The following is a 26,168-nucleotide window of genomic DNA, read 5'->3' on the forward strand; positions in this document are numbered from 1 at the left end:
GTTCCCAGATCCAGGAGTTGTGACAGATGGACTCAATGCAAGCAGAGCCTGGAGAGCTCATCCCTCTGCCTCACAGCTCTGGGGGAGCTTGGGACAGGCTTCAATTTTGTTGGGCAGCAAAACAGTGCATTTCAGAGAGGCTGCATAAAACCTGAGCTCCCACTCTGGTCATTATTTGTTCGAAAAAGAGGTTTTATACGGATTTAAATCAGACCTTGGATCGGTGCTGGTCCAAACACATTGCTGTTTGCTTTTTTCTGCACTCTTCGAGCAGTGACAGCACATGATGAGCTTCTTCAGGCCTTATGGGCTCGTTTAGATCGAAATGCCACTGAAAAATATTCAGTGCTGATTCCTACTTGGTTCTGCCAAACCCAGGAATGTGAGATGGAGCCCAGCTGCAGCTCAGCTCGGCTCACCTGCCAAAGCACAGAGCCTGCTCCACTCACTTGTAAGGCAGGAGGAAAGCAAATTACAGTTCTCCCTCCCAGCTGGATTCAAATGAACTTTGGAACGGTTCTTTGAAATCTGCTGTTGCCTCCTCCAGAATTGCTTTTGGAGATGCAGGGGTTTATGTCAGAATTACCCATGCATGAAGAGCAGCTGGATCCACGGCTGGGTTGGAATGTTGCAGAAGGCCGGAGCAGCGCTGCTGGTGAGAGCACTGAGTAAAACTCACCTGGGAGCACTCAAAGCATCGTTGGTGCTGTCCCAGTGTCCAAAATCCATTGCTTCTGTTCAGCTTCCTTTCTGCAGCCTGGCAAGGAACTACAGGCTCACACGGATCTGGCACATTTTTAGATGGGGAGACTGGCAAAGAGCTTTCAACGAGGATGTTTGGGAAAAACTTCTGGGAATGAAGTGTTAGTTAGTACTCACTAGTGACCCAGGAGTTTCTCTTGCATTTGTTTTCTGTGTTACTTATTTGTGGTCTGCTCGTTTCAGGTGTTTCAGAGGTTTCTCAGCTTTGCTTTAGAGTAGCTTTCAGGGTGTTTTCACTCCCCTTAAGCAAACCACACAAGATGAAAGATCCAAAAGTCTTGGCAGTGATTATTTAGCTGGTTCTTAGAAGCTGAGGATGACTTAGAAGCAGCTGCACTGCTGTATTTTCTGTGCACTGCAGCTCATCTCTGGGGGGCAGGAAGAGAAGAGGAAAAAGGGATCTTGCAGGAGACCAAGGTAGCGCTGAAATCTATTTTATTTGCTGGTCTTGACCACCCTGGCAGCCTGTGCTGCTTTGTCCAGGGAAGGATGCTTTTTGCTCTTTCACCTGGCCAACTCTTTAGGTAGCTCAGTCACAGTAATAAGAATTATATTTGGGTTCTGTGAGGTCTCACAAAAAGTACCACAGGCAAGTAAATCCTGCTTTCCACTCCTGGAATCCATGAAGAAAAGAAGTAACTGGAGCTGGATTCCAGACCTAGAACACCAAAGATGGAAGGTTTTACATCCATGGGGGTATAAATTTCTCCTCTGGGAGTGTGAATACTGACAGCCTGTGATGATCGATGTCCTCACAAAGGACACCCAAGGAGTGTTTAGAAAAGTGGTTAAAAATTTGGAATATGAAGGGCAAAGGAGTCTAATGGCAGAGTCTAAACCAGACTCTCTAAGACTGTGCTTCATTGGTGGCCTTTTCCATCAGGCTGGGTGCTGGAGGTGCAGGAGTGGTGGATTTGGGAGTACCAGAGCCCATGTGCAGGGGATATTCCTGAATCAAGCAGAAGCACTGGAAAATCCGCATGGGAGAGGATCCAGCACAACCTTCCCACATGGCACAGCTGCTGCTGAGGGGTTTTAGTGAGAACTCCGGTGTGAGGGTAAGGAAACCTCTGCAGCAGGCGGGGAGCCCTTTCCTGCAGCCAGCTGTAGGAATTGCATCCAAAGGCTGGGACAGGGAGGAGCTCGCAGATGCCACATTCCACTCCATCTGCCAGAACGAAGGACTGTGTCCAAAATCAGGCAGGAAGCTGAAGTGCAGGTAGATGTTCAATGGTGACGGTGCTAATGTTGGCCTGTGGCTATGCAGGATGTTTCATTTGCTTTGTCCTTAATGTAATAACTTCCATTTCTCCATTCTCCAAGCGTTCACCCTTTGCTAAACAAATCAGCCTTTTGGCAGCTCAGAGAACTGCCAGCAAATTAAACAAATGGGGAGCTGAGCAAATTGCAAGGCAAACTTTGCACAAGGCTCAGCCACCTCACCCAAACTGGCCTGACACGACAACAGTGAGCATTATGCAAATGATGTTTAATTTGAATTAGAGAGAACCAGTGCAGGTGAGCCAGCACCTGATCCCACTTGCACAGATAAAATCAGGATCTTCCCTCCAGCATCAAACCAGTGGCAGCCGGTGATAGGACTGCTTGTAGGCTCAGCAGGGCAAGGTCACTTCCACACATAATTCTGCTTTTAATGCCACCTTCTTCCCTAAAGGGTGGAGCTGCAGTGGGAAAGTCTGCCTGGGAATCTCATTTTCCTACCGTAGCTTGGTATTGCAGCCAGAAACATCAAGGATCTGGTTTAAGATGACAGAGATTTGACAATTCATGTAATTTCTTTTCTTTCCTTTCTGTTATCCCCCTTCTCTCCATACTAAAGAGCCCCACAGCAGGGCTCAGGCTGCAGGGAGCACAGAGGGCACCTGGTGGCACCTCCCTGCTCCAGCAGGGCCATCCCGGAGCACAGGCACAGCACTGTGTGCACACAGCTCTGCAACAGCCCCAGGGAGGAGAGCCCAGAGCCTCTGTGGCCAATGTGCTCAGGGCTGGGCACTGCCCAGGGCAGCAGTTCTGCCTCCTGGGCAGGGCAATTGCTGGGCTCAGGCCCTGCCCGGTGCTCTGGTGCCATTGCTGGGCCCCGGAGCAGAGCCCGGGCCCTGCTCGGAGCCCTCCCTGCAGCCAGGGACAGCCAGGGCTGAGGGCCCCTCTCAGCTGGGGCTCCTCTCGAGGCTGAGCAGCCCCGGCTCCCTCAGCCTGTGCTGGGCACGGAGATGCTCCAGGCCCTTCCTCAGCTGCGCAGCCTCCGCCGGCCCCGCTCCAGGAGCTCCCTGGCCCTGCTGTGCTGAGGAGCCAGGGCTGGACACAGCACTCCAGAGGTGCCTCCAGGGCTGCCCAGAGGGGCAGGATCCCTCCCTGCCCTGCTGGGAATGCTCTTCTGTCCTGCTGCCCCCAGGATCCCATTGGCCTCCTTGGCCCCAGGACACTCTGCAGGCTCAGGGACAGCTCGGTGTCCCCCAGGACCCCCAGGACATTCTGCTGGCTCAGGGACAGCATTTTAAATATTTGGGTTTTTTTCAGATTTCAGTTCCATTTATGAAGCCATCATTCATTTCCCATCAGTTGGACCATCAGGCAGAATATGACTTTGGCCATATCAGAAATAGTCTGGGGTTTAATTTTTGCCTCCCCTAAAGATACAGCTCCTGAGCCTTTTATAACAAGCCTACATTGTACAAGTAACTCAGGTCAGTGGCACCTGTGCAACACTGAAATTATCCTGGCACTGAAAGGAGCTGGGAAAACCATCTCAGAAAGGAGGCAATTTATCACTTGCAAATGTGGTTTTAATGAACTGGATATCATCATTTCCAGCAATCTTTCTGGATGATACGATTCTGAAAAAGGGAAGCAGATGTTGGTGGAGATTACTGCGCAGTAGAATCTGTTTGGCACCCGCTCCATGGTTTTTGCTGGATGTTTTTCCCTTGCAGAAGGATGGAGATGTTTATTGCTCAATGGGCTGGAGCAGGAACTGTTTAATAAAACCAAGTTAGTAGTGGGGGTTCATGTTGAACCTCTGGTGTTTTGTGTTGAACCTCTCAGGGGAAGCAAATCTTGTGGAGCTCCCCAGGGCCAAGCCAGGTTTGGGAGGAGGACAGGCTTAGGGATGCTTTCAATTAACATAGGAAATTAATTAAGTGTTGAGGCTGCTGAGCCGGGGCTTTGTGTGACCATTTATGAGTTTACAGACGCCAGGACTGAATCAGCGGTTAAGAATTTGCATGGCAGTAGGAATAATTAAAATAGATCAAGCAAGGTGCAGAGCTACTGTTAATGAGCTCTTTGTGACACCTCCTCATTACCTCTTGGTGACAGCTGTGGGTATTTAATAGGACCAAAACCTGTGGAATCAAGGTGTTCTATAGGTCCCTATTTCTTGTCTAGGGAAGGGAAGGATCTGGAGCCCCAGGAGCGGCTGAGGGAGCTGGGAAAGGGGCTGAGCCTGGAGCAAAGGAGGCTCAGGGGGGACCTTGTGGCTCTGCACAAGTCCCTGACAGGAGGGGGCAGCCGGGGGGTCGGGCTCTGCTCGCAGGGAACAGGGACAGGACAAGGGGAAACGGCCTCAGGCTGGGCCAGGGGAGGCTCAGCTTGGACAGCAGCAGGAATTTCTGCATGGAAAGGGTGCTCAGGCCTTGGCAGGGGCTGCCCAGGGAGCTTTGGAGTGCCCGTGCCTGGAGGTGTCCAAGGAAGGGCTGGAGGTGGCACTCAGTGCTCTGGGCTGGGGACAAGGTGGGCATCGGGCACAGCCTGGACTCCATGGGCTGGGAGGGCTTTTCCAGCCTCAGTGACTCTGGGATTATCCAATTTTAGCATTTCATGATGGCTAATGGACTTATTTTTTTACATTATTATCCCTACTCTCATTGTACATTATCTCCTTGGGCTGTAAATGCATGAATGCCAGTAGATGTTACAAATTATTACAAAATATTCTCTTTTCCCTTTTTCCTTCCTTCTTTTTAGGTAATACAGCCAAGGTCTTTATTGAGGTGAAGGATGAAAATGACCACGCGCCCGTGTTTACCAAAAAAATGTACATTGGAGGGGTGTCTGAAGATGCCAGAATGTTTTCTTCTGTGCTTAAAGTGAAGGTAAGGCTGAAGTTCTTAAAATAAGCTCCACTTGCAGAGGGAAAATTTGTACTCGCTGTTTTTTTTTTTCCAGGAGCCTTTGCAATTTGTGTCTTCTAAAGCTGCTTGATGGTTGATGTTGACACAAGGATGATTTTGAGTTAAAACCCAGGTTTTATTTCTACTCAATTTAAGGTGCTTGCTTCTCCTGCCAGTTTGTGGCTCTCATTTGAGATCTGTTAATAGTGAAACATTTCTTGTATGTTCAACGTACAAGATTTTTCTGGTTTTGGCAGCAGCTTGTTTAGGCTTTAAAAGGGAAAAAACAGCAATTTCAGGTCTGCATTGGGAGGAAAGTGGGAATAGAATTAACCATCCATAGGGGATTTTTTTAAAAAAAGAGAGAAAATTAATGGAAATATAATATACAGACTACAATTATCATCAGACATTAATAGCCAAGAGTAAAAGCTCTTTGTTTTCAAGAAAACAAATAAATGATGTGTTTAGAGCACCAGGAATGAAAAAGTAGTAGTTCAGAGGTTATTAAAGTTGTCCCTACTTGATTTTTTTTTGGTTGCTTTCATGGCAGTCCTTCCCAAAATAAGCCCAGAAATGGCAGAGCACTGGGGAATTGGGAAGCTTCTACTTCATCAAAATTAGGAATCCAAAAATGGTGGCGAATCCAAGAATTGTGTCAAATCCATGAACTTCAGAGCTGCTGAAGAATCACAGAATTGTTATGTTTGAAAAAGACCTTTAAGGTTATCAAATCCAAGCATCCACCAGCACCACCATGGTCACCACCAATAGTGTCCCCAGGTGCCACTTCCACACATTTTGGGATGCTTCCAGGGGCAGTGACTCCACCACTGCCCTGGTCAGTGCTTAACCACCCTTTCCATGAAGAAATTCTTCCCATTATCCAATCCAAACCTGCTCTGGAACAGCTCGAGGCCATTTCCTGTCCTCCTGTCCCTTGAATAATCCCCACCTAGCTCCATCCTCCTTCCAGGGAACTGCAGAGAGCAGGTAGCAGGAAAAAGGAACTGGAGTAGATAGAAAATTCTGAAAGGCCAAGTCGTTTAGGGAAAGGAGGGGTTTGTGTCTGAAAGCAAAAGAAACACGAGGCACAAATGTCAAATGATGTTTGGAGTCGTCACATGAAACGTGAACAGGCCGTGAAAATCCTCCCTGGTTTTCCAAGAGGATTTTTGAGGCACAGGAATTTGTGTGTGTCAGTCAGGGGGATAAGAAATGGGTGGAGAAGAGCTAAGGGAAATTTGGGGGTGAAGAAAGGAATCTGCTTTTGCCCTTTGGAAATGTTTGACTCAAAACAGGTGAGCAGACCACAAAGGACGACCAAAAGAAATGGCAACTTTATGTCTTTAAGCTACTTCTGTTCCAATCCTCCCTGATTCCGCTGGCACGAAATGGAGCAAGGCCTAAGCCAGGAGTTGGTATTAGTGGATGGCGTTAAACATAATTGTGTGTTTAGTGAAAGTAAAATTGGAAATAATTAAGAAGTGCTCTTGTTGCAGAGGATCGGGCTGGAATTTATTGTTGTAGCACCAAGCATTCGCAGCAGTCAGTGCTCGTTACCTTTCTTCCTGGCCTTTAGAAAGCAAAAGTAATTGCTCTGTTAGTTAAACACAATCCCCATTCCAGCCTGGTTTAAGAATAATTAATCAAATGAATGTCTGTTCTTGAGGACTAGAATGAAATGAGCAGCTTTCCAAGTTGAAATTTAGGAGAACATTAATAAAGTACATGCAGAGCTTGCACTGTAGAAATTATTCAGGTTTGGATTCCAGGGGGGAATTCGGCTTCTTAGGAGGAGTTTTTAATGCATTTGCTTTCATCTTCTGGATTCATTAACAGTTGCTCACTTTCTTTCACATCATCTGAGTAATTTTGAGAAGAAAGCAATTTTCTCAGCCATCTTCTCATTATTCCTGGCACTGACAACAGCCTTGATGAGGCTCAAACATGGGATATTGGAATCAGAGAATCCCAGGATGGTTTGGGCTGGATGGGACCTCAAAGCCCATCCAGTGCCACCCCTGCCATGGGCAGGGACACCTTCCACTGTCCCAGGCTGCTCCAAGCCCCCAATGTCCAGCCTGGCCTTGGGCACTGCCAGGGATCCAGGGGCAGCCCCAGCTGCTCTGGGCACCCTGTGCCAGGGCCTGCCCACCCTGCCAGGGAACAATTCCTTCCCAATATCCCATCCAGCCCTGCCCTCTGGCACTGGGAAGCCATTCCCTGTGTCCTGGCCCTCCATGCCTTGTCCCCAGTCCCTCTCCAGCTCTCCTGGAGCCCCTTTAGGCCCTGCAAGGGGCTCTGAGCTCTCCCTGGAGCCTTCTCTTCTCAGGCTGCACAACCCCAACTCTCCCAGCCTTTCAAATGACCCAATGCAAAACTACAACTTTCAAAAACACCCCAAAACCTCCACAATTAGTTCTTCTTTAACAGCACATAATAACTTCCGGGGATAAATAAGGCCTGTAGTCTTTAATTATTAGTAGAGTAGTCGATGCAAATCAGTTTTGGATCAATTCAGCACCAATACACTGCTGAACATTCAGATGCTTGGCTTCAGCTGCTTCTACTCTGGCCTGAATAAAATTTCACAAATAATAAAAATAATCAAACACCCAAAAAAAACCTTAAATTAAAAAAATAAGGAGAGAAGAAAACTGATCCTGAGTCTGTAATATTCCACACAAATTGATTTAGAGACAAACAGACCAGTAAAATATTGGATAAAAACTTCTCTCATCGTCCGGAGAGTTGATGTGTGCCAAGGCCAATCCTATGGAGCTTCTCCCAACCCTCTAAGGTCATTGGGTTTGCTGCCAGCAGTATCCTCTTAAATACACTAATTTGAGTATAAAAGCCTTTCAGAAGAGGGTCATGAGCTGCCTCGCTCTAGATTTGTAGTAAGATTCCTTTAAGTAGATAAAAAGGAAGCTTAAGCTCAGCAGAATGCCACGAGTCATTCTCCAAAAGCCATTTTTAATCCAAATTAATTTGGGGAATGGTAAACCACATGAGTTATTCTCTATGGATCTGACTGGATTAAGAGCAGCAGCCTCTGAAAGCTGTGGAGGTACTGATGTTCCAAGAAAAAACCAAAACTGATATATTTGAATAAAATGGCCATTTTTTAGCCAAGGATTTGCTCCTTGCTGCCTGAAGTCCCCTTCTCTGAAATTCCTTTTTTTTTTCCCCCCCCAGAATTTCCAATGTATTTGAGAGCCCATTTCTTTAATTAAAGACCTTTTTGTGCTTTTGTTTAGGAATTTATTAATTAAAACCAGATGTAACACAGCCTCTAATTTACGAATTCTGTGCCCTGAGCTTTGCTTCGCATCTCCTCGTATCAGAATTATTTTGCTTTTCACTGGTATTTTCATGGTTGTTCCCCCTCAGAATTCCAACCAGGCTTCCTCAAGCCCCAAACACAGTATTTTCAATTTGCTTCAGGAAACAAACCCACAAACAACAGAATCTTTAGGGAAATTACCAGCAGGAATTGGCTTCTCCTTGTTGTTAGCTCTTGCTTCTTAAATATGAACAGCAGTAACCCCTAGGTTTCTTCCTTTATTTATTAAATTATTGAATTATTATGGATTTAAATGAGGAAATATCAAACGTCCTAATTCTAGTGAAGAAAGAGAATTCTCTGAATTGCTGCTCAGTTTTATTTTCATCCTGAAAATGTTTGCAGGGAAGGAATCTTGCCTAAATAATGCCAGTGAGTCTAAGGCTCTGGAAATGGCTGTATTTGATGGAAATGCCTTGATTCTTACAACATTTTAATTCCAGCCCTTTCCTGTGCTTTTTGTCCCTTTCTGATCAGCTTTTTAATGGAACTTTATCCTTTATTCCCATGGAATATCCTTTATTGAATATCGAATATCCTTTCTTGCCCTTGGAATATCTCAACAGAAGAGGGCAAAATAAACCAAAGCCATTTTAGGCTGCAGGTTCTGACCCTGAGGACACACAGGGGAGCAGGAATTCCTCTTTTCTGCACCTCAAAAGCATCTTAGAGATCCCATAACAAGCTAAAACAATGGATAAAAGAAATAAAATTCCAGGGTATGGATAGGGAGAGAATACCGGGATTGCTTTTTTGCCCAGCTGTGTTACCCATGTTAAATCTCCATTTTTTTTCTATCCATGCCTATAACCTGTGGATTTCTTTTGATATTTCCTTTTCCTTGGGATGACAAGGGAATCTTTAGAGTGGCAGGTTCTGGAATTCCACAGATTCCACCTTAGGCACCCAGGACAGCTTTCAGGGCAACATTTTGCTCATCCCTCCTTCGGCTGTTGCGCGACTTGGGCACGAAACTCAGCTGCTTTCCCAGTCGCGACCTTTTCTTCCTTAAAATGTGATTTATGGATCCCAGAGTAGGGAGAAAAAGATGCTTGGTGGGAGGAAGAATCTGCTCTGAAAAGCTCATTGCAGTGACAACAGCCCAGCCTCCAGCTGCTGGAACATCTGGCCCCCAAAGAAGCTGTGTGTCCTGTTGTGGCAAATATTACAGGAATGCCAAGCACAGAGGTAATCTCCTTCAAAATATTCCCGGGTTTTATGTTGGCTTCCTGAGCTTCTTACTCGAAAATCTCTTGCTTTCCTATTATTTTTGTCTGGCAGCAGTCAGAGAGTTCCCTACCCTTTGGGATTTTTTCCAGTGTAACTGAAGATTATTTCAATTCCTTTGGTGTTTTTGAGCATTTTCAAGACTGTTGGTGCTGCATGTGCCTTCCTGAGTGAAGGGGCTGGGAGTGGGGAGTGCTCCTGGATCATTCCCATCGCATGGAAGAAATCAATGTGTGTGGCCTTTACCCCCACTCACACACACAAACTTATTCTGTCAAGCACTAACTGCCATTGGCAGAAGAAAAATGGCAATAAATCCGTTTTTCCAATTATCTGTTTCAAAATCCGACTTTGGGAACCCCTCTTATTCAACACCTTTTCCCATGAGACAGCCCATCAAAATGAATCCCTGTTTCCTTCAGCACCTGGGAGGTTTTGGACACCACTGGAGGACAGAAAGAACAATTCCCATTCCCCTTATTCTACCTGTGTTCCTCAGAAGATTCCTGGCACTGGGGGTACTGGGAGTGTGCTGGGCAGCGATCAGTATCAGGGATGTTGTGATAGGTAAATTCAAAGCAATAGGAATAGAAATATTAATAGAAATGAATATATAAAATAGAAGTGTAATATATAAATATAACTTAATATATTATATATTATTATATATAAAAATATAGATAAAATAGAAATATGAATGAGTATAAATGAATATACAAAATATTAATATGATCTATAAATATAAATAAACATATAAATTAATAATAAATATATAAACAAACATATAAATAAAAATACAATATGAATATAAATATGAGTATAAATGAATATATAAATATAAGCATAAGTATTTATTAATATATTCTATATTATTATATATAAATATAAAATATTAATATGACTATAAATAGGAGTATAAATGACTATAAAAGCATAAGTATATAAATATAAGCATAATGTAAGTATATATCAATATATTCTATATTATTATATTTAAATATAAATAAAATATGAATATGAATATAAATTAATATATAAAAATATAAGTATGATATAAGCATATATTAATATATTATACATTATTATATCTAAATAAAAATAAAATATGAATGAGTATAAATATGAATAGAAATGGATATATAAAATATAAGTATAATACATAAATATAATATAATTTAAGTATACGTTACATATTATATATTACATATTATACATTACATATTATATATATTATTAATAAAATATCAATATGTATATGAGTATGAATTCAAGGCTGCAAATTCAAGGCTACAAATTCCTGAGGTAGCCCCTGGCAAACCAAGGTGAGGGGCAGGAGTTCCAAAGGGCCTCAGCCAGCTGAGGGTGTAAAAGAGCATGGAAGTGAAGAAATGCAGGAAATTAAGGAAAATTGCAATGGTTACACCAAATTTCCAGGCTTAGGTGGCTGTAGAACACCCAGTGAAACCTCCCCTAAAACAGCACAGGGGCGGCTGTGCCGGCAGAACTGGAAACCTGCAGCAATCTGGAAATTCCTATGGCAAAACCAGCCAGGTTCTAAAAGCTGCTTGATGTGCCAGCAGTAATTGGGAACGTTGGAGCTGCCATCTGCTAGGAAGAGGGGAAAAAATCCCTCAGCAGCCCAGTCCCAATCCTGCCATTTTCCATGCCCCTTCAGCAGCCTCGGGCTCGTGGTTAAGGGTGACCCTGCGAGGGAGGTGGAAAACATCTCAAATTAACAATTGCTTTTCATGCTCAGCAGCAAATCTGGATTAGGCTCGGGCTGATAATGCTAAAAACTGGGATCATCAATGGTTATGCAACAGCTTCGAGAATTGCAGTCACTGATGATTTTTATGCTCATCCCAAACATGCCGCTGGTGATTTTTGGTGACAGGGTGCTGCTGTCACACAGGCTGGCGTTTGCCAGCCTCCCTGGGTGTCCTGCCACAGAGCTGTGTTTGTGCAGACACATGGAGCCAGAGATGAATGAATTTTTGCTTTGAAGGCATCATTTTTCGGCCTTCTTACAAAGAAAAGGAAGAAAAATTGGTTGATCATTGAGAGAACAGAATGGTTTGGGCTGGAAGGGACCTCAAAGCCCATCCAGTGCCACCCCTGCCAGGGCAGGGACACCTTCCACTGTCCCAGGCTGCTCCAAGCCCCAATGTCCAACCTGGCCTTGGACACTGCCAGGGATCCAGGGCCAGCCCCAGCTGCTCTGGGCACCCTGTGCCAGGGCCTGCCCACCCTCTGAGTAAAAATATCCTCAATGCTTTTGTGCTGGGATTAGGGAGCACCCCAGGATTTGTGCCTCCTCCTCCTGTGTGGGAGGGTGGTAGCGATGCTGACCCAACTCCCTTTGTGAGGGCACACCTAAACTCAATCACAGGAGGCTGGAATTTGGCCTCGTAATTCCTGAGATCATCCATATTTAACAGCCCTCAATCACAGCAGGATTTAGGAGACATCTGTATTTCTTCCACAGAACAAAAGGCAGCCATGCTGCTGGAATATTAAGATTAAGTGCAGCTCTTTCTCTTCTTTGACAGTCATAATGCAGCTCCTGAGGTGTCATAGATCTCTTCCTAATGAAGTGTCAAAAATATTTACCTTCAGGACAAATTACAGGAATAGCAAACATCCTTCCTCTGTATTGGAGAAGTTTGGGGCGTTCCTGGGAGCAGCTCATAAGCTCTCTCTCCTGGTCCTGCCAAGCCGAGTGTCCTTAGGTTTGATCCAAAGAGCAGAGAAAGGGGGGAATGCAAACAACAAAGTTCAGATATTTGAAGCTGGAATCTGATCATTTTTCTAGGCTGTTTGGCACCTGTTTGCTCATCTCTGGGTGGATGTCTGGGAGCCTGAGCTGTGATGGTGCTGAGGCTGCCGATGGCTCTGGGGTGGCTCTGAGCTCTCAGAACTGGTGACAATTAACTCAGAGCCTGTCCACCAGCTCAGGGCACCTGAACTCTGCAGGACTTTACAAGCTGTGAGCTTCAAATGTCAAAAGGCCTCTTTCACTGGAGTTTAATGCCTTAAACTCAGCTGGAAGACTTAAACATCTCATTAGCGCTGAGCTCCAGTGCCCTGAGTTTTGTGCAAAAGGGCTGGCTTCATTTAATGCTCATGCCTGCAGCATCAATACCTTAATTTGGATCCAAATTTTGTTTGTTTTTAGTCACACACATGTCCAGGCATGAAATGCTGAAGGTGAAATTGATTTCTGGTGTCACTGAAAGCAGCGACCATTAAAAGCCGTAGCTTTTGTTGAGAGAGAATTTGCTACTATTAAAAATATGATGGGCTTCTGACCCAGCTGAACCAACCTCATAAATCCATTTTAAATAAGAAATTGGCTTTTTATTGGAAGGGCGTCATGCTCCTCTCCAGGGCACATTCAGGAGCCTTTGGACTTCACTGGGCACTCCCTGAGAAGGTTGGCTCACTCAGGGATGACCCCAAAGGAGCCAGATCAGACACTGCTCCTGTGGCTGCTGCTGGGTCCCTTGTGCTGTGTGGTCTTACAGGAATTCTGCTTTTCTTTCCTCCCCAGCTCCATTACCAACATGCAAAGCTGAGTGTGGATAAACCAGAGGGTTTGGCCAGGTGGGACTTCTCTGGGTTGGTCATGGCTTTATCCTGAGCTGTGTTGTGTGAGCTGAACTTACCCTGGAATCCCAGGATGGTTTGGGTGGGAAGGGACCTCAAAACTCATCCAGTGCCACCCCTGCCATGGCAGGGACACCTTCCACTGTCCCAGGCTGCTCCAAGCCCCAATGTCCAGCCTGGCCTTGGACGCTGCCAGGGATCCAGGGGCAGCCCCAGCTGCTCTGGGCACCCTGTGCCAGGGCCTGCCCACCCTGCCAGGGAACAATTCCTTCCCAATATTCCATCCATCCCTGCCCTCTGGCACTGGGAAGCCATTCCCTGTGTCCTGTCCCCCCAGGCACAGCTGAGGTGCTGCTTTAATTTTTGTCTTTGTTTCTCACTATCCAAAGATCAACCTGGTGTTTCTCTCCAGCCATTTCCTTGCATTCAGGCTGGATATTAGGAAAAGTTTCTTCATGAAAGAGTGGCTGAGCACTGGAAGGGGCTACCCAGGGAATGGTGGAGCTGCCAGCACTGGAAGTGTTCAAGGAATGAGTGGATGTGTGGCACTGCACAGTGTGGTTTAATGGGCAAGGTGATGATCAAAGGTTGGATTGGGTGATCTTGGAGGTGTTTTCCAACCTTAAAAATTCCATGGTTCTATGACATAGCATGTTTTCACATTCATTTCTTCCTTCAGCAATATATTTACGTGGAAAGCCAACAATTCTCCTGACTCTCCACCTGTCAAGCTCCCATCTGCTGGCTCTGGGATGTTGTGGGGCTGTATTTCCGCATGCCAGTTGGAAAGCTGGAATGCTCTGGAAAAGCCCACTGATATCTTTCTTTTTTTGACTGACAGAACAGAGTAAATTTCAGAAAGCTTTTTAACCGTCCCGTCTTTCCTAAAATCGCTGATAAAGGAGTTTGAGCTCACCCAGGAGGCAGCAATCTCGATTTTAAAAGCCTGAAAAAAAACTACGGAGCTGGAGAACAAAAGCAACACATTTTATATTTATGCTTTTGGTAGCCGAACCAGATGAAGGTTTGTGAATTTAGAAGAAAGCAAAATATCGAGAGAGGGTGGGAATCGAACCAGTTGTGTATCGGTGACAAGTGACAGCCGGTGTCATTCCAGGACACCATTCCATCTTTTGGGCATCTCTGAATGAAACCTGTTTGCTCTTTCCAGCTCAACCAGCCTGGATATTATCCTTTAAGTGCTGGATGGTTCCATCTGGGAATCCGGGCTGATAGGAGTTGGAGTAGCATGGAGCACACACAGCTTTGAGTACCTGGATCGCTCATCTGGTGCTGGTATTCCCTGAAAAATTGTCTGAAAATGAAAAACAAACAGAAGGGACAATTTCCACCATAGAGAACTTTTCCAGTGCTGTTGAGGAAACAATTAATGATGATTAATGGCCCCCTATTGAAGGCTTAATGACCTTGCACAGATAATTCTTTTCTAGCAGCTGTGGTGGCTCATAAACAGCTCTGCTCTCTGCTCACTGTGACCAGGGACAGGACCCAGGGAATGACTGGAGCTGGGTCAGGTTGGGAATTAGGGAAAGGTGCTTCCCCCAGAGGGTGCTGGGCACTGCCCAGGCTCCCCAGGGAATGGGCACGGCCCCGAGGCTGCCAGAGCTCCAGGAGCGTTTGGACAGCGCTGCCAGGGATGCCCAGGCTGGGGTTGTTGGGGTGTCTGGGCAGCGCCAGGGGCTGCGCTGGGCTGGGTTATCCCTGTGAGACCCTTCCAGCTCAGGATATTCCATGATTCTGTGAACTCTTCATGCTGACACAAAACCCTTATTGCTTTTCATGCTTAAGTTGTGGCACAGTATGGATTTTTCCATGGATTTTATGTGCACCTTTTCAAAGTAAAGGCTGGTTTTTATTCCAGCATTAGCTTAAACCACAGCCTCAGGAGCCTTGCCAATATTTCTATACAAACCTGCTGATAGATTCTGAAGCGTCCCAGATGCTGAGGCCATGCCCAAGACTAATCAGTGCTCAGTATTAATTAGCTTCCACCTCGCTGATCCCTGGAAGGAGCACAGGAAAGCTCTGTAGGGGGTCCTTGGAAACACTTCCCTGTGGATACACTTCCCTGTGCTGCTGTTGAACAGGAGCATAAGGAATGGCGTTGGAGAGGCCAGGATGGGAGTACCTGGGGTTGTCAGGAGCAAGGAAGGTGGAATAACAATTCCTGTGGCAGCCTGGTTGATGCCAGCTCTGCATCCTGACCCAGTTCAGCAACAGGACAGTGCCAGGGCAGCTCTGTGTCCTGCACATCAGGTCCCTGTGCACCACTGCAGGAATGCCACTCAATCCTTCCTTATTTAATAAAACATTGTTAAATTGCTCTAAAAATACCTCTCCTCCATCAGTGCTGCTGCAGAATATGCTCTGTGTCCTGAACTGGGGTGCCCAGCAGGTCCTTGTGCACCACTGCAGGAATGCCACTCAATCCTTCCTTATTTTAATAAAAAATTATTTGTTTGCACCAAAAATATCTGTTCTCCATCAGAATATCTCTAAGATGAAGGATATTCTTGTGTAAGTCTGTGCACGAGTTGCTGAGATGGTTTTATCTTTGATATTTCTTTTTCAACGAGAATTTGGCAGTGGAGGTTTCTCAGAATTAAGCAGTTCTCAGGTATTGTTGCAGACTTGAAAGTCAACCTGTATTTTTGTACTTTCTAAATTTCTTTCTTTCTTTCTTTTGTAGCAGTTTAGTGCCAACAGAGGAGGAAGAAATTGCTGGAAAAGCAAAACTGAGTGCAGCAAAGTTAAATGAAGCATTTACAGTAGCAGCCATATCTGTGCTCTGGAGTCTCATGTTTTAAATGTCAGAGTGGCAGAAATTTGCTGGGCCAAGATGTACCTTTATTTAAAGGACAAGGTTAATGACTCCTTCCAAGCATATTTACCTTGCTTTACCTTGCTTGTTTTGTTTTCCCCATTAGGCCAATGATAAGGACACTGGGAATTACAGTGCCATGCAATACAGGCTCATCATTCCCCCCATCAAGGATGGCAAGGAAGGCTTTGTGATCGAGGCTTACACGGGGCTGATCAAAACTGCCATGCTCTTCAAAAACATGAGGAGATCCTATTTCAAGTTCCAGGTCATTGCCACTGACGATTACGGCAAAGGGCTGAGCAGCAAAGCAGAAGTGCTCGTAAGTATCAGCCAGGGATTATCACTATGGAATAATTCCTGAGGAAATTCAAACACTGCAGAAAGCTGAATTCCAGGCAGGCCTAGAGAAAAGACATAAAGAACTTGTGCTTAATTTTTTGAAGGCACTGGAATAAATCTTTTGGTTTCCTAAACTAAAAGATTTTGTGACGTGTTGGAGCGAGTCCAGAGGAGGCTCCAGGATGAGCAGAGGGATGGAGCAGCTCTGCTGGGAGGAAAGGCTGGGAGAGCTGGGATTGTTCAGCCTGGAGAGGAGAAGCTCTGGGGTGACCTCACTGTGACCTTCCAGCACCTGAAGGAGCTACAGGAAACATGGAGAGACCATTTCCAAGGGATGGAGTGCCAGGACAAGGGGGAATGGCTTCCCAGTGCCAGAGGGCAGGGCTAGATGTGATGGATATTGGGAAGGAATTCCTGGCTGTAAGGGTGGGCAGGCCCTGGCACAGGGTGCCCAGAGAAGCTGTGGCTGGATCCCCGGCAGTGTCCAAATCCAGGTTGGATGGGGCTTGGAGCAGCCTGGGACACTGGAACGTGTCCCTGCAGGAGGTTGGAGCGGGATGGGCTTTAAGGTCCTTTCCAACCCAACCCACTCTGATTTTATGCACCAAGCGTGTTTCATACACCAAGATCCTTTCCCATGATGTTAACAGGATTTTCCTGCTGTGGGGTCAGGAGCTCAGGCTCTCAGGTGTTTTTTCTTTCAAAACCAGCTCCAAAAGTGCACAGAGAACAGGGAAATTATTTAATTACTCCCATGCAAAAGAGTAAGATGTGGGGGAAGAGGATAGGACTGCCCTGGGGAGGTCTTGGGAGAAGAGGCAGGACACCACCAGAGGGACAAGACTGGGAAGAAGCTGAGCAGAGCAAGGTATCCTCCAGAACTGGGACCAGGATGCTTCCTCAGAGCCTTGCACAGCTCTGGGAGCAGCAGGACCTGCCAAATGCCCTGGTCAAAGGTCTTCATGCTGGTGGGGACAATCCATGGGAAGAACACCAGGATGGCTCGAGGCAGACACCTGTGGGCTGACAGTTTGCTTCCTTGTGATGGAATTTTCCTTCACAGCATCTGTGAGAGGAAAGAGATTTAAAAATTACATTTTAAAATGAGTTTGCTGCAAGGAAGCACCTAAAGGTGCCGAGGAAGTGTCGATAGTGGATATTCACTATCCTTATTTGGGATCATGGGTATCACCTTTATGATGTCATGGATATCATCTTTAATCAAATGTTTATTGGGTTTGAGGGGCTTTCAAAGCCCCCCCTCGTTCAGGTCCCGGCTACTCCCAGGAATCCATTGGTACCATATCATGATCAAGGCTCTGTAGGCTCTGCCTTGATGGATTTAAAACTTGGGAAGTGCCTAATGAGCAAAGCTTGGGATCAAAGGGATATCTATCACTCGTGGGCTAGAGGTTACCAACAATTTTCTGCTTTGCCTGCCTTTACAAATGGGGATAACAAGCAAGTTAATGTTACCATGGAAACCTCAAATGTCGCTTGATTTTTGTCCAACACCCTTGGTTTCCTACAGCTTGTCGTGAATGTGTGTTTATCCCTGGTTTTGTACAAGAACAAGTGATGATAATTGTCATTTCTTCAATATTAAAAGAATTACTGCCTTTGGTTTTGGTGTTGCCTTTATGCTGTTCTCAGTTCCTGGGTGCACAGTGGTTGCTTGAATTGGCTAATGTAATTAATTCTATTAAATTAATCATTGCTTTCCAGTTCCGCTGCATGATTTTAGTCTACAATTTATTTGGAGCTCATTATAATTCCGTGTTTCTTACACAGGAGCCTGTACGTGCTGATCAGGGCATCTGATGACATTTCAAGAACATTTAAATATTTAAAAGTTGAATTAAGCTTCAAAGCTGGTGAATCGGTGTTTGATGTGGAAGCACATCCAGGCTTTTCTGCTGCTGTGCTTCCAGGGCTCCTCTTTGGAAAATCAGGGCTTGTTTATTTCTTTTACAATCAACTAACCCTTGATTTTTAAATTTATCAGCTTTAACACTGCCTAGTTTTCCAAATTTTCCTCCGGAAGCCTCTACAGGATTGGAGTGACATTGGCTTTGTAGTAAAAAATACCAGTTGCCAGAGATTTGGTCTGAGGTCACTCCACACCTCAGTGGAAAACTGGAATTTAATTTTATTCCAACAAAGCACACAAGCATTGAGTGGATTAGAAGCATTTTTTCCTGTTTGGTTGGGTGTTTTTTAAGGAAAAAGCTCAATGGTAAAATGTGCAGTTTTATGATAGAGGGAGAAGCTAAAACAATTGGAGATTAAAATAGAACCTCTCACTGATCGCTTCAATGTAAATGAACAATTTCCGTCCTGATTTTCTAACAAAGTAGCATTGATTTCATGGAATTAATCCTGTATTTCCACTTCCCTTGGTGCACATTGCATGGCTCCAAGGGAGGATTTTCCTGGCATCCAAACCACCCAAGTGTTCAGAAGTAATTTTGAATACAGCCCGTGGGAGATCTGGGATTCTCTAAGTCAAGTCTGAACTAAGAACAGCTTTTGCTGTCCCCACCTTAAAAATCCATAATTCCGATGCAGACCTGGAATTACAATTCCAGTTAAATCTTTGCCTGATGTTAATGTGCTTTGGCTGCAAGATTTCCCAGCTCTCCCATTTGGAATTAAAAGGAGAAATCCGGATGTCAGGGCATGGTGTGGAGGCAGGAAAGGAATTTTTCCATTGCTGTTGGATAGCGAGGGGGCTGTGCCTGGCTGTGCCGATTGAATTTCCCTCTTTTCTTTTCAGGTCTCTGTGGTCAATCAGTTGGACATGCAAGTGATCGTCTCCAACGTTCCTCCCACCCTTGTGGAGCAAAACAAGGACCAACTCATTGGGTAATCAATTTATTTCCTCTACAAATATCAGCCAATTCCCTGGCTTTGGGATTAGATGGATTGGGGAGTGAGGGAGATCTTTTATCTGGTCAATAAGAGCCCCCAGACACCACATCAGCAGCAGCTCCCAGGGGTCAGGTTTGCACTTCTGGCTTCTTTTCGTTACACAGAGACAGTTTTCTCTACTTGGTGTCATGGAATTAGACAATGCAGGATAGGAAATGCTGTAGGAAATAGTTTATAACCAATCTTTGTCCCTTTTTTGGTCGCTTCAATCAGTGATGAGTGGCACCTCTGAGATTCCCACAGGTCTGGTCCATCCTGCCTGTTGTTCTCCGTGGAACTGGAAATACCTTTGGGGTTGATGGTGCAACCACTCGTTGGAAAAGTCTCTGAGTGCCTCACGTCTTCACTGGGCTAGGAAAAATTCCTGATGGATTTGCTCCTGGAGATTTGGGGCATGTTCCCCTTTTCTCCGTCTGTTTTGGGCCAGGTGGGAGTTGGCTCCGAGAGATTCGAATGTCAGAACCACCAAGGAAGTTGTTCAGACAACAGGCTGAACTCACAGGGACTGCACTTCCTGGAACCAGGAATAACTTCCTGAAAGCAGGAATTGCCTGGAACCAGGAATAACTTCATGAAAGGAGGAATTGTGTAGAACCAGGAATAACTTCCTAACAGGAGGTTCTGCTGAGGTGGGGTCGAGCTCTTTTCTCAGGTAACAAGTGCCCAGAGGAGAGGAAACAGCCTCAGGCTGCACCAGGGGAGGTTTAGATTGGATTTCAGGGAGAATTTCTTCATGGAAAGGGTGGTTTCAGCAGTGGAGGGGGCTGTCCAAGCAAGTGTTGAGTCCCCATCCCTGGAAGTGTTCAAACCCATGTGGAAGTGGCACATGAGGACATGAGTTAGTGGTGAACAGGGTGGTGGTGGTTGATGGTTGGACTTGGTGACCTTGGAGGTCACTTCCAACCCAAACCATGCTGTGATTCTGTATTTCAGTGAACAAAGCTTTGGAATGAGTTCCAGAAAGTTAAAAAACCCCACAATATTAGCAGGTTTTGAGTTCTCCAGATCAGCTTGGGAAGTCTTTACCTTCACAAACAGATCAGTGCAGCTGGGGAATTTCTCTTCTAAGAACAAGTTTTTAAGGACAGCCTTTGCCAGAAGAATTACAAGAACTTATTTTGAAATTGGCCCATTCATTCCTGAAAATATTTGCAGAGAACAAATACCTCAAAAAAAATTTTGCATATGTGTACAAAGGTCTGTTTCACAGAGAAATCTATTTATTACACTGCTCTCTTCAAATTTCTCATGTTTTCTTCCTAAATTTAAAAGATCACCCTCTCCCTGTTTTTATGCAGGTTTAGTAATTTGTGCAGCCCATAAAAATAAAATAAGAATTTGTGATTTTTTTGTGTGCAACCACAGGCAAAGGGAAACTAAATTATTTGGAGTCTCAGGCCGAAGCAGTTTTGTGACTTCAAATAATGCACTAATTTATAAAAATTGAGTGTGTAATTAATTAACAGATAAAACAACTGTATCATCAACACTGTCTAATGAGAGATGTCCCTACCCGTGGCAGGGAAGTTGGAACAAGATGATTTTTAAGATCTGTTCCAAATCATTCTGTGAGCTGTGAACTAAATTAGTCACTACGCAGGTTACTCAACTCTTTCTCCTCTCATTTTGGCAAGTATTAATCCCTGAAAATAGAACATTTAGCCAACAGTTGGCGATGGGGAATGTTAGGGAAGGGGGCAGATGGGTCATTTGTGGAATTACAGTGGTTTTTCACAATAAAATAAAGAGTGGTTGAAACAACTCTGGAGGAGAAGTTATACCAGGTTCTGTAATTTTCACGAGGAGTTATGAGGTATTAAGAACTCTATAATTCAGTTTTTCCACACTCAGCACAGCCAGAGATGGGTGGGAGTTAATGGTCCACACAGAGGAAGCAAAGCAGGGAAGAGAAGATTTAAAGCATCACTATTTGGCTTGGGAGTTTTTGGAGGGATACGATGGACTTGTCTTCCCTGACACTTCCAGTAGGATCTTTTGCAGCCATTCAATGTTTTCCTCCAGCTGCTTTAATTTCATTGAGCTTCTTGTATTCTCTGGGCTGCACATCAATGTCACATTTGCCATTTCTCCTGCCCATTTGAATCATGGATGTGCAGAGAGACCCATTTCTGTCTGCTGCAGAGGGGGCAGACAAAATAGGCTGAGGCTTGGTGGAAAATTCAGAGTGTGCTCCTCACCTTCAGAAGACTTGGTGGAGACAGACACCAGAGGGTTCTTGAAATAAGGAAGTTTTGGGGAGTGCTTGTTTGTTGGGCAAGGAACAGCATTTCATGGAATCATAGCATATCCTCAGTTGGAAGTGACCCAGAGGCGTCATCGAGTACCACTCCTGAAATTCAACTGGAATAAAACACCCAGTGTGGTTCTCAGAGCATTTAATTATTTGGTTTTCACGTGATGGCAGCTTAAAGCTCTGCCTAAAGTCAGATAAGCCTCACTGCGAAGAGAGACCTGAGCTTATCCCATCCTGCAGGGAAGAGAAGTGTCTTGGGAAGTGAATTCCTCTGTACACTCCTGTATAGATGAGATGTCACATCAGTTCCTCTGAGCTGGAACAGTGGAGTGGCTTAAAATGAGTGTTTGGATCAAATATAGAGAGTCACAGGACGGCTCAGGCTGCAGGGAGCACAGAGGGCACCTGGTGGCACCTCCCAGCTCCAGCAGGGCCATCCCGGAGCACAGGCACAGCACTGTGTGCACACAGCTCTGCAACAGCCCCAGGGAGGAGAGCCCAGAGCCTCTGTGGCCAATGTGCTCAGGGCTGGGCACTGCCCAGGGCAGCAGTTCTGCCTCCTGGGCAGGGCAATTGCTGGGCTCAGGCCCTGCCCGGTGCTCTGGTGCCATTGCTGGGCCCCGGAGCAGAGCCCGGGCCCTGCTCGGAGCCCTCCCTGCAGCCAGGGACAGCCAGGGCTGAGGGCCCCTCTCAGCTGGGGCTCCTCTCGAGGCTGAGCAGCCCCGGCTCCCTCAGCCTGTGCTGGGCACGGAGATGCTCCAGGCCCTTCCTCAGCTGCGCAGCCTCCGCCGGCCCCGCTCCAGGAGCTCCCTGGCCCTGCTGTGCTGAGGAGCCAGGGCTGGACACAGCACTCCAGAGGTGCCTCCAGGGCTGCCCAGAGGGGCAGGATCCCTCCCTGCCCTGCTGGGAATGCTCTTCTGCTGCCCCTGGGATATCAGGACCCCCAGGTTCTCCCTGTGCAGCGTCCTGGGGGTCTTTCCCCTCACTTCAGCCATGCTTTTCTCACTCAGTTCTATGCTCTTCAAAGAATGAGGCAGTTCCCCAGGTAAGGAAAATCCATGCTGAACCCTCTAACACAATGCAGAAGTGGCCAGGCAGGCTTTTCCCTGAGAATCCAAATGTTGAATCAAGTGCTGATCCTTGGAGTTATTACTGAGGGAGTTTTTTGGAATATGAACGTTGAACCTTCCAACTTAATGGTTTGCATATCTAAAGCTGACTGCCATCATTCCTCAGAGGAGCTCTCTTCAATGCACAGAAACTGTGCTGCACTTAAAAGAGATGTTATCAAATACTATAGCAGTAAATACTGCTGTAAATTATAGATCATAATACACCTCACATGTACATTGTGCATCATATAGGATTTTATGTCTAATCAGAGTATATGAGACAATAAATTTTATATCTGGGAGCTGGAACACGCAGTCCTCTCCTCAGGGAAGTGTTTCAGAATGCGGATGATTTCCCTGCAGTTGTTTTTTTTCTTCTCCTCAGTCCCTGAATTGGTAAAAAATTAGCACATCTCAGCTGCAGGGTGTAAATCACTCAGAATCATTACTTTTCCCACAGGAGAAGTCACATCCTGGTGCTTTATGATTTTTGCCAGGTAATTACTGAATTAAGTCTAATTACAGCTGACTGGGCCATTTGTCTGTTGGGGTGGTGGCAGTGACCTTGCCCTTGAGCCCTCTCCACAGGTGACACTTTGTTTCCTGCCTTTCTGAAACATCCTGAGTTACAGGTCCAGCTGTAGCTGCCTTGTCCTTCACCCTTTGCCCTTTACCCTTTACCTCCATGACAGGAACATTTTGGGATCACTTTGCTCCTGTCCCTCCACTTTACCTCCCTCCCCTTTTTCTCTGTCACTCCTTCACACTGTAATGTTTCATTCCAAATTAAATTGCAGACTTAGAAAAGGAATAGATTAGATAATAACAGAATTGATTGAATTAGATTAAATAGATGCAATCTGATGAAATAAATAGATTAGAGGGACATGTGCCACCATTGTCCTAGTTCATGTCCAGCCAGTCTGGCTTTGCTGGGAGAGTGTCCCGTGCCTTGGTGCAGTGTTCACAGAGCCTGTTCCGCCCTCAGCCTCCCTCCTGAGCAATCAGGGTGATTAATAACTGCAGGCCACCTTTATTAAGTTGGGTAATAGAGACCCAAGCTTCTACAACTGCAGCTTTTGCACTTGCTACTCCCCTGGCAGCTGGGAGCCCTGGTTCAGCGAGCTCCTGCTCTCCGTGACTCCTGGAGTTGTTGAGGTGATGGATCTCTCCAAAGCTCTCTAATGCAGTGCATGGCTTCTGGAATGAAGCTGTAAACTCCCACTTTCCCTGGGAATTGCTGACTATTGCAGGAAAAGCCCTTTTGTGCTGAGATCTGGAGATTGTCCTCGGGGTCGGAGGGGAGATATCTCTGGGTATTATTCTTTGGATGAGCGCAGTGTTCCTCCTGTGACTGGGACAAATGAGGCTGAAATAAAAAGTTGGAGTGTGTGTAGGGGTTTTGGAGGGCAGGATTTTACAGGATGAGCACAAAGAGAAGGAAAGCAACTTCAGCAGTGTGCAAGAAAGCAAATTTCCTCTCTGGTGTGCAATCCAATCTGCTTGTGGTGGTGCTAGGGTGACAGTGGGACTTGAATCTTAAAGGCCTTTTCCAGCCTTAATGGTTCCTGATTCTCTGCTTTTACAGGATTAGGGGAAGTAGGCATAAAGGCATTGGCTCTGCATTGTTTTCTGAATATTGGGGATGTTATTTTATGCCGAGGGAATTGGCTCAGTGCTGCTCCTTCCTGCTGGACACGTGTGATAAAAAAATAACCTTTGCGAAAGGCTGTTTTATAAAAAAGTGATGGTTTTAGGCTTGGAATAAACCTCAGGCACCACAGGAAGAGCAGACCCTTCCCTGAGCTCTCTCAGGGAATGCAATTTATAATTTATACAATTTATAGCACATGCAATTTATGTTGTAGGAAGGAATCTGGAGCTCTGGTGTATCTCCCCAAATCTCTCACTGACTACACCAGAGGGGCTGGAATTGGTCCTCGTCTCTTTGGGAAAGTCAGTTGAAAATCCAGCAGTTTCATGGTCAATTATGAATCTCACAAAGACTCCACACAGCCAGAAATTGGCTGAAGTAGAGCAGAACCGAGGAGTTCATTAAAGCACTTGACAAGTTGGTATTGATGCTGATGGGGGGACCTGGATGCTCTCAGCTCTGCACAGTTGCCAAATCTGTATTTTTAAATACCTAGAATACAAATTTGTCATGATTATTGTCCCAGGTTATTTTTGGAAACTAGAATTTTGGCCAAAAATTATGCAGGATATCGAGTCTTCAACACTGCTCACTCCAAGTCTTTGGTGATTTGAGTCCTGAAGGAAAGAATGTTTGGGGGATTTTTTTTGTTTTCCATTTCTTGAAGTATTTTGTGTGCTCCAAAAACATTAACAGCCTGTTAAATTACTAAAGAGCTTTCTGCTGTGATGCCAGGGTGAACCCCTAAATTTAATCCGGTGCTCTGCAGGGTTTTGTAGCCTTGAAGGGGGTACAGCAACCTCAGGTGTGGATATAAACACATGGACATGGCACTGAGAGCAGGCCAGGAATGTGGTTCCTTATCCCAGATTTTGGGCTTTTGTCTGCTCCTTTCAGGGATATTCTGGAAAGTCCCAGTTCAGGAATGTTCTGAAAGCCCCTTTCCAGTAGCTAAAGGGGACATGCAAGAAGGCTGGGGATGGCATTTTCACAAGAGTGGGTAGCATCAGGACACAGGGAATGGCTTCCCAGTGCCAGAGGGCAGGGATAGATGGGATATTGGGAAGGAATTGTTCCCTGGGAGGGTGGGCAGGCCCTGGCACAGGGTGCCCAGAGCAGCTGGGGCTGCCCCTGGATCCCTGGCAGTGCCCAAGGCCAGGCTGGACATTGGGGCTTGGAGCAGCCTGGGACAGTGGGAGGTGTCCCTGCCCATGGCAGGGGTGGCACTGGATGGGCTTTGAGGTCCCTTCCAACCCAAACCATTCTGGGACTCCCTGGAGCAGAATTCCGCAGCCAAGGACCAGCTCAGCAGGCCAACACCCCTGGATTATTTTGCCTTTCCATTTCTTTCACACCTAAAGATGAAAAAAGTCACCTGAGGATTTTCAGGGAAATTTGGGCTGCAGGATCCCTCAATGACAGAGCAAATCCTCTTGTCCAGTGTCACTGCTGGGAACTGGGAGAGCTGTGCTCATGGGGATGCACTGGGAGGCATTTTCCTCACTGCTGAGCTGCTCCAGTGGAGCTGGAGCGGTTGGGAAGGCTCATCACCTGTTCTGCTCCTGCTTCCACTTCTCACTGGTGGGAGGATGGAAATGACCCTCGTGGCATTAACAAGTGACAGGCTCATTTTCATTTGAATTCTGCTGATCAGGACAGCAGCGCTGCTGACACTGTTGTTACTTATAAGGAGGAATCTAAAAAAAGTTGGTTCTTGTGAGTACAACTACAAACAAGTGGCCACTTCCAGTGGAATTCTAAAACACTACAGTGTTTTCAGCATCGCAAGTTCAGCTGAAGGATTTTTCAAACAACTCTACAGGGAACTGCCCTATTTTTAAGTGAATTCTTTAATTGCTGCTTTTCAGTCTCCAGTGGGATTTTATTCTCTGTTTTAACCTAAACATGCAATTTGTGTATTTCAAATTGAACACTGCTGCCATTCTGCTGGGCTTTGTG

The 26,168-nt window shown here is 45.8% G+C and overlaps 1 protein-coding gene across 17 annotated transcripts in view; it reads left to right on the forward strand.

The window, feature by feature from the left end:
• PCDH15 (protocadherin related 15) overlaps positions 1-26,168 on the forward strand; it is a 633,986-nt gene that overhangs the window by 575,882 nt on the left and 31,936 nt on the right. For all 17 annotated transcript variants that reach the window (XM_039553538.1, XM_039553554.1, XM_039553537.1 and 14 more), the window contains 3 exons: positions 4,747-4,874; positions 16,023-16,238; positions 19,035-19,123. In XM_039553538.1, the coding sequence (XP_039409472.1) occupies positions 4,747-4,874; positions 16,023-16,238; positions 19,035-19,123 (433 nt within the window). The remainder of the gene's footprint in view (positions 1-4,746; positions 4,875-16,022; positions 16,239-19,034; positions 19,124-26,168) is intronic.

This window comes from Corvus cornix, chromosome 6 (genome assembly GCF_000738735.6).
Source record: "Corvus cornix cornix isolate S_Up_H32 chromosome 6, ASM73873v5, whole genome shotgun sequence".
Taxonomy (NCBI): Eukaryota; Metazoa; Chordata; class Aves; order Passeriformes; family Corvidae; genus Corvus; species Corvus cornix.